The 9,589-nt window shown below is 30.8% G+C and overlaps 1 protein-coding gene across 1 annotated transcript; it reads right to left on the bottom strand.

Annotated features, from left to right (window-relative positions):
* Positions 1–549: 549 nt before the first annotated feature.
* Positions 550–9,220, bottom strand: LOC134717513 (uncharacterized). Its single transcript, XM_063580010.1, has 8 exons — positions 9,151–9,220; positions 8,689–8,765; positions 6,943–7,014; positions 5,375–5,474; positions 4,069–4,098; positions 3,283–3,417; positions 2,158–2,289; positions 550–650 (listed from the first exon to the last, which is right to left on the bottom strand). Coding segments are annotated over exons 1-8 (597 nt in total). The 5' UTR covers positions 9,200–9,220; the 3' UTR covers positions 550–648.
* Positions 9,221–9,589: the final 369 nt, after the last annotated feature.

Raw genomic sequence — 9,589 nt, 5'->3', positions numbered from 1 at the left:
AGCGAGAAACTCCCGCAATCGGTCAGTTGTTGTCCATTCCTTTGATGTGTGTGAGTTTTTAATTTTGCCATTTGATAAACTTTTCGTGCTGAATTTTCTTTCTAGTTTAGTATTTTCGGAACGCGCGTTTATTGCACGTGTACACAATCTTATTTAGCCTGGTATCATTCGTAAGTTTGTACGTCTATTTTTAGATGATTAATTAAAAAGAAGTCGATAACACTGATCATATTCAAAAACATAAGTAAAAAGAAGTCGAGTAGAATCTTATATTGCACGAGCTTGCGAGTGCAATATCTGTTCTACGAGGGACAATATTCCCCAATATTCATGCAATAACCCTTTTATTGTATAGCAATATAATATTTGAAAGTAAAAATTGTCATTGGTGACGTCATGATTTTTTGCACTAGTGCAATATTATAATTTATTGCACGCTAACTTTTGGTTACTTTCTGTGGGAAATATTATATTGCTATACAATAATACTGATTATATTCAAAAACATTTATAAGTAAACGTTTATTCGAGCTTTTAATATGAAATCATGCTAACTTGATTTATGTGAGCGTTATAAAAAAAAGGTTTAATTTAGTAAAAAATATTTATCCTGATCAATAAACCACTCCATTTACCAATCAACTTTAATCCTGAAATAAAAAAAAATGATTACAAAAGTACATAAAAGACTAATTTTACAGGATATTGCTAAATTTAGAGCTTCTTGTAAATTTAAGTAATTTGTTGCAATGCAATAATGCAAATACGGAGTCCTTTAATTTGTTAACAAGTTTTATGCTGAAAACTTCTCGGTGAAAAGGTTTAAACATATTTAACAAGTAGATCAGCACCTGTTAGTTAGTTAAAAAGATAAAACAGGACCAAGACACTTTTTAACTTTTTTGGATTCGAGCGTCACTCATGAGTCTTTAGTAGACGAAACGCGCGTCTGGCGTATATACTAAAGGAGTAGGTCCGGTAAGGACCGATTTTGACCTCAAATTTTAGGTTCATCTGACGAAAGATTTTGACCACTTTTTAAACACTTCAGTGTCTTGTTTATTCGATTCAAATAGTTTCTGTGAAAGATTTTAACTTATTAAGTCATTAAAAACGATCCGATTCAAGCTCAAATATGACAAATCTACAAAATATGCCGAAAAATGTCACTTTTCAGATGTTTTTTGTCAAAAATGAAAGTGGCCGCATCCGTGTTCATCCTAAACCTTTATATATGTTATGTATTATCACAAAATACAACTTACATTTCAATATTAAGAATGAACACGAATGCGGCCACTTTCGTTTTACACGAAAACCGTCTAAAATTTAGCTAAAATGCTTGAATTGTGAAGATTTCACTAATTTAGCATGTCTTAATGGTGCCAATACCCGATATAAGGACATTGTATTGTCAAAAACAGCCCATATTTATGTAGCAGAAGCATTCTACTGGCCAATGAATAACTAAAAGTTTCCATTTTAACAATTTTGTAAAACTGCTGTATTTTGGGGCCAAAAAGGGGTCTTACTGGACCTACTCCTTTAGTCCTGGTATCTATGATGAATTTATTTATGTTGTGGATTTGTTTTACGTATAAAAATTTGGGGTTTTCTATGTGCCAGGTACAAAGCTATTTTTGCATAGGTACTAATTCTGTTCTTAAAAATGCAGTACTGGAAATCTACTTTTAATATTCAGTACTATTGTGTTACTCTAAAGTTATTGTTATATCTAGCATGTCTAGGTACCTATATTTTACAGTACTTAATTTGTACTTGAAATTTAGGTACTACAGATTTAAGTTATGATTTTCAAAACATGGAATATTGTACTATTTCTGTACCTAAATATCTATAGTACAAATCAAGTACTGTAAAATACAAGTACCTAAATATTACAATAGTTTAAGAATAAAGAAATAGTACTAAATATAAAAAGAAAATTTCCAGTACAACCTAATGCTGGGAAAATGTAATAGACTCGTTTTCCCGCCATGTCACATCTTATTTTTACATGACTTTTCATATGCAACGAAAAAAACGAGATCAACATTAGATAGTCTTCAACAATATACAGGTGTTTGTTTTTTAAATGTATATATTTTTTAAAATCTTAAACAAAACTCATTTAAAAAAAAAAGATTTGATACTCACAACACTTTAGGCAGGATTTTTTACAAAAATACTGAGCTTCCGGTCTTCCACAAACAGCCGACAGAAATGATTGGTCATTACAATCAATCACGTGATCTTCGCACACCATAGGCTGTTGAGTAGTAAGAGGAGCTAAAAAAGGTGTGTTTCGATAGTTTAGTGAATAAGCATCCGACAGCTAAATTCAATTAATGAATAAAAAAAGAGTATATTCTCATAAGAAAACATTATAAGGACAAAAATAACAACAAGACACATAGGGGGCAATATATGAATTTCAACATTACACTTTACGATATATAATCATGCAGACTACACATTGATACTGCCAGATAGTGATAGATACGAATCGGATATTGTCGTTGGTTGCTCTCTGTACTTATGTTTTTCCCGTTTATTGTCTGGTTATAAAGAGGAACGAAAGATACCAAAGGGACAGTCAAACTCATAAATCTAAAACAAACTGACAACGCAATGGCTAAAAATGAAAAAAAAAACAACAGATAGATCAATTGCTGTCATTGGTTGCTCTCTGTACCTATGTTTTTTGTCTGGTTATAAATCAGGCCGCGTTGGATTTTTTTTTCAAATCTGAGCAAATGGTCGCGGTCATATTTACATATTTTTAAAAATTGACCTTTTTATTGAAAAGACCCAATAGCACTAATGATGTGATAGAACAATTACTCATTAAACTTATGTCAATATGAGAGAACAAATCGAGAGTTTTCTTCCCATTTGAACAGTTTTCATTCTATACAAGTGTGCGAAAAGGAAACAAATAAAACATAACACAGATATTAAAAGATTGAGAAACCAAAACCCAATCATAATGAGGAAGTTGAACTCATATCCTACAGAAGGGTAAGCAGTCTCTATTCACAATAAATTATTTAACTGTTTATTTAACGCATCATGTAAATGTAGCGGAATTTGATGATACCACTTTCTACATTTGAAAATGCCTGTACCAAGTCAGGAATATGACAGTTCTTGTCCATTCGTTTTTGATGCGTTTTGTTATTTGATTTTGCCATGTGATTATTGACTTTCCAAATTGATTTTCCTCTGAGTTCAGTATTTTTGTGATTTTACTTTTTATTTTGTCAAAAAAATAATACGTACGGCATAATCCACATGATTTTTTGCAGTTTTGTCTCAAATCATGTTCTTTGCACACAAGACGTACAGTGTTTGGATCTTTACATATTGGGATATCATCATCTAGACAAGCTGTGTTAGTTGTACTAAGAATACCGCCTGGAAAAATACTATATCTAATAAAATCGATCGACTGACTTTTGAACAGCAAAATTATAATAAAAAAAAATATGTCAACAACTCTATTTCCCCTATCATTTAATTGCAAAATTGTACCTTTTACATACCTGATAAAAGTAAAATTGTGAGCTTAAATGGTCCGTGGCCCACTATTTTTTTTGACCAATTTGATTCATTTTCTTTAAAGAATGAAATAACCAAAAATACGGCACTTCTGATAGAAACGTCGAATACAACCGAGCCACATTAAACGGCAAATCATAGTAATCTTAACGCGTACCAATTCAAATGCTAGCCTTCCACGAAAGTTCTTTATTAAATGCGAAATCGAAATATCAAACTTTTAGCTGTTTTCTTGAAATGCATATTTGCTTTTGGACATTGGTATATAAACTATATATATTGAAATAAGTCCAGTCAACAATTTTATGTTGATTTCTATAAGTATTGGTATGTAAGGCTTCTTCACACCCATTATAAGCAAATTATAGTTCTTTGTATTAAGCATTTCATTAACTGATCGGGTAACTGTATACTCAAACTTTGAATAATTTTGTTAACTCTTTAAGCGTTTTGTGTTGAACTAGTAATATGTATTTCCCATCTTTTAAAATGTTAAATAAAACTTACCACAAATCCCGCCAGGACATAACAGATCCTCTACAAATAAATACACAAATAAATATAATGCAATTTAAACACATTCACAAAGTGCATTTTATTCTTGTAAATAGTAAATGCGTGTTTGAAATATCAACTAAGTTCCTTTATTTCAACATTATTTAATTGTTTGTATTTTAAAACCCATTGATTTCCACTCACACTCGGAGGAAAATTCAAAAAGGAAAGTCCAAAATCAAAAGGCAAAATCAAAAGTCCAAACACATCAACCGAATGAATAACAACTGTCATATTCCTGACTTGGTACATGCATTTTCTAATGTAGAAAATGGTTGATTGAACCTGGTTTTATAGCTAGCTAAACCTCTCACTTGTATTACAGTCGCATCATATTCCATTACATTGTCAACGATGCGTGAACAAAACAAACATACTCAAAGAGTAAGACTGTCAAAAATAGGGGTACAGCAGTCAACATGCGTGTTTGAAATATCAAGAAAGTTCCATTATTTCAACATTATTCAATTATTTGTTGATTTCCACTGACAGGTTATCTAAGGCAAACTAGTAATACTCGCATGTTGGTATTTTAAAGGGTACATATTTCCCGTAATAGAATTTTCTTATACTTTGCCAAAATGACAATTTACCTATGTTCTATCAAAAATAATTTTCCAAAATGTTTGCACGGTCAACGCTTTTATACCTCTATGAAGTTACAAATAGAAGTATCAGTACTTATAATTACATTTTTTAGCCAGGATCATGAAACCACGATTTTAATTAGATTTTTATTTAATTTACATGTGCACTTTATTGTTGGACCTCGTGTCATCATGAATGATAAATTTTATTATGTAATGAAAAAGTAAAATCACAAAAATACTGAACTCAGAGGAAAATCAATTAGGAAAGTCCATAACCACATGGCAAAATCAAATAACAAAACGCATCAAAAACGAATGGACAAGAACTGTCATATTCCTGACTTGGTACAGGCATTTTCAAATGTAGAAAGTGGTGAATTAAACCTGGTTCTATAGCGCTAACCCTCTCACTTTAATAACAGTCTCATCAAATTCAGTTATATATACTTGATGCGTTAAATAAACAGTCACAATAAATAAAATAGTCAAAATATGGGTACATCAGTCATCATCGTATAACAATTTTAAAAGGGGACAATTTAACCGAACACAACGTTGATTAAGGAATAACGCGTGATATCAGTGTAGCCAATCAAACTAACGTATTATAATGTAGCATTTATATATCATGTAAAATACAAATAACACGTAAAATGTAAAATATTTACTGTTACAATTATCTGTATCGCAGCACTTTGTTATTGAGGAAGGTGAACTCACTAAAATACGACGTCCAACACCGTGGGCAATATTGAAGTACTGACAAGTCTAAAATATAACAAATATCCAAGTTACTGACGAGTCTGAAAAATAACAAATAGTCAGTTACTGACAACTCTGAATTATAAAAAATATTCAGTTACTGACAAGTCTAAAATATAAAAAATATTCAGTTACTAACAAGATTGAAAAATAGCAAATAGTCAGTTACTAACAATTCTGAATTATAACAATTATAGTCAGTTACTGACAAGTCTGAATTATAATAAATAGTCAGTTACTGACAACATTGAAAAAAAAGCAAATAGTCAGTTACTGACAAGTCTGAATTATAAAACAAATTGTCAGTTACTGGCAAGTCTGAATTATAAAAAATATTCAGTTACTGACAAGTCTGAATTATAACAATTATAGTCAGTTACTGACAAGTCTGAATTATAATAAATAGTCAGTTACTGACAAGATTGAAAAATAGCAAATAGTCAGTTACTAACAAGTCTGAATTATAACAATTATAGTCAGTTACTGACAAGTCTGAATCATAATAAATAGTCAGATACTGACAAGATTGAAAAATAACAAATAGTCAGTTACTGACAAGTCTGAATTATAAAAAAAATAGTCAGTTACTGGCAAGTCTGAATTATAAAAAATATTCAGTTACTGACAAGTCTGGATTATAACAAATAGTCAATTACTGACAAGTCTGAATTATAACAAATAGTCAATTAATGACAAGTCTGAAAAATAACAAATATTCAGTTATTGACCAGTCTGAAAATTACAGATTGAAGTATCCAGGTACTGTTAAGTCTGAAAATATAACAACAATATCCAGCGGTTGACCATACTGAATTATAACAGAAATAGCTAGTAGATACTGACCAGTTTGAAAAACAAGAATTTCAAAAAAATAAACATTTTTTTTTTAAGATTATCAATATTTGAAAAACAAAACTTAAATTATTAGAAACAAATATTTATTATTTTATATCCATGATGTCTACATTCCAAAGAAATTTACGATGGCATTTTGTATTGCAATTTTTGTTTAAGCGCATATCTAAATAAGATATATTAATCATAATACATCATCTCTTTATTGGTTCAATATTTAATCTGTATATAGATATTATTTCTATGTCGTGTTTTTAAACTGCGTTTTTAAATGCTTGATTTTTGTATAGTTTTGGGAGGGAAGGAATTGTTGTTTTAATTTTCAATTTCATGCTCCTCTTTTTTTATTCTTTCTTTTCTTTCATTTTTGTTTCTTAAAATTGTGGATTCTCGTTTTAATTAATGTTTTGATTTGTTTTTTTTCTTGTTTTTATCCATTCTCATATACTGAGCACAGCGTTGGAAACAAGAAAAATGCACGAAAAGCCACAACTTGCTATACGAACATATAAACAATTGCTACAAGTAAAATTATAATTACATACAAATAAATTAAAGTGTGACTCATACATGTAATTATTTCTGCTTTATAGAAATGTAAAATAAATGTCAATCTTACCGTCTTTGAAAAACAACCTAGGTTGAAGAAGAGGTCTCCATTTAACTTAGGATTCTGTGAAACCATACATATCTGTGAACATTATTGAAATTGTAAATAAAGGCAACAGTAGTATACCGCTGTTCAGAACTCATAAATCCATGGACAAAAAACAAAATCGGGTTAACAAACCAAAACCGAGCGAAACGCATTAAATATAAGAGAACAACGACACAACACCGAAACGGACCAAGCATCAGACAAAACATCACGAGAATAACAAATATAACATGAAAACCAAATACATGAATTTGGGATTTCATTCGCCATTATCTTATGTTTATAAATGACACTGAAATGAGGGGTCTCACACTTGAAATCTTTAAGACATTCATAGGTTTTTACCAAAGATCTTCTTTCTATAATTGACAGATTCTTATTCAATGTACAACACATTTGTTTTCGACTATCTAAAAGTGTAAACTGATACTGTGTATGATGAAAAGATGTACCACAACTCTTATGAAACACCATGAGGTCAGCAGAAGACAAGTGTCATGTAGATTCATTTTCGTTGGCACCAATTTTCATGGATTGAGAAAAACTTGCATTTTTGAAGTAATTTGATTTTGTGGTATTACAAAGTCTACATCTTATTCGCAATTCGTTGAACATTTAAATTTACACGAAATCCACAAAATGGTATCAAACGAATAATAATGACTCCAAAGTAAGATACTATATTCTCTTCAGCGTTTCTAGCATTGATGTGCATACATTTAACAAAGTATGTTATCAATACAACAGGATGAACAACTTTTAAAGGAAATAGATATAGGAAGATGTGGTGTGAGTGCCAATGAGACAACTCTCCATCAAAATAACAATTTAAAAAGTAAACCATTATAGGTTAATGTACGGCCTTCAACACAGAGCCTTGACTCACACCGAACAACAAGCTATAAAGGGCCCCAAAATTACTAGTGTAAAACCATTCAAACGGGAAAACCAACGGTCTAATATATATAAACAAAACGAGAAACGAGAAACACGTATTTATTACATAAACAAACGACAACTACTGTACATCAGATTCCTGACTTAGGACAGGTGTAAACATTTGCAGCGGGATTAAACGTTTTAATGTATCCAAACCTTCTCCCTTTTTTCTGAAACAATAGCATAAAGTAAGCTTTATCGGTTGACCAAACAATGTCAAAGTAATTTCTAACTTCAAAATCGGCTATACCCACACATTTGATTTAACAGTCATCTCATGCAACATTTTTTAAAATTCTTTGACGGTTACTCAGCTAACATGTTAATACAAAATGCTTCCCACTACACCAAATCAAATAAAACAGGAAATTTTACTGGCTTAGTACTGTGGATTCATTTATTTTCGTGGGTACCAATTTTCGTGGATTGAAGAAATCTTACATGTTCGTGGACATTTGATTTCGTGGTCTTGCCGAAATCTACATACAAGCCTTTTGAAAATTTGTCATTCGTTTAACATTTAATTTCGTGGTTCAACTGTTCCCACGAAATCCACAAAAATTGGTATCCAACGAATAATAATGAATCCACAGTAATACCTTTATGTGACGCAAAAGTCATTCGATTATAACTTGTGTGTAGCAAACACACAGTGTGATGCAATTAGTGACATTTATATCTATGATCCGGTTTATATATCAAGTAAAATAATGTTAAAAAAGTTTCTGCAGTTGTTATCAGAAAAAAAAGGAAAGATTTAAGACTTACCTCACCTGCCTGACAGTTTGCTGTTTGATAGCAATGTGCAGGTTGGTCAACAGAATCACATTTATAACAGGTCACAGCTGTATAAAATCAAAACAAAGATAAAAAATAAATATGTACAGATACAGAACAGTTATCTATTTATATGTTTTTCACTGAACTAGTGCACACTCTTTTTAGAGGTAAGATGAGGACCACCTCCGGGTGTGGGACATTCTCGCTATGTTTAAGACCCATTTGTGGCTTTCGGCTGTTGTCTGTCGTTTTGTCGGGTTGGTGTCTCATTGACATTTTCCCTTTTTCCATTCTCAATTTTATCTGATTACAAATAAAAACATCCTAAATACCAGATTAAATGTGTGTACTCCGTTTCGACTACAAAAGTCTCATCAGTGACGTTGGAATCGTAAAGGTTAAAAGGTCAAATAAAATACAATTTTGAAGAACGAACATATATGTACATACCAAAAGACAGACGGACGCAAGTTAATCCGTACAATAGAAATAACAGCATATTGATAAGACCGTTACAATAAGTTCATCTTATCTTGTAGTTTATGTGTGTATGTATAGTTCATTTAGTCGTACTTGTAAAATCTTATTTAATATAAACATAGAAGTATATACTACTTGGTAATACATAAGGATATTTAAAACATGATAAACTTAATAATGGTACAATAATAATGCACATTTGGTAAAATTAATATTAACAATATTCAATAGTTAACCAATATCGTGTAAAATATTCAAGCTTTGAACTGCTCTGTTGTACGTACAATTATTCGAACTGAATAATCGATAAGGTAAATTGAAATTCTTAAACATTTTTTTAAGTCGTTACGATAGCATAGAGCAAACTCCAAATAATACATCAAACTATATGTTAAATATCAGGAAGACA

This window comes from Mytilus trossulus, chromosome 5 (assembly GCF_036588685.1).
Source record: "Mytilus trossulus isolate FHL-02 chromosome 5, PNRI_Mtr1.1.1.hap1, whole genome shotgun sequence".
NCBI classification, from domain to species: Eukaryota; Metazoa; Mollusca; class Bivalvia; order Mytilida; family Mytilidae; genus Mytilus; species Mytilus trossulus.
This window is presented reverse-complemented; position numbering and strand designations above follow the sequence as displayed.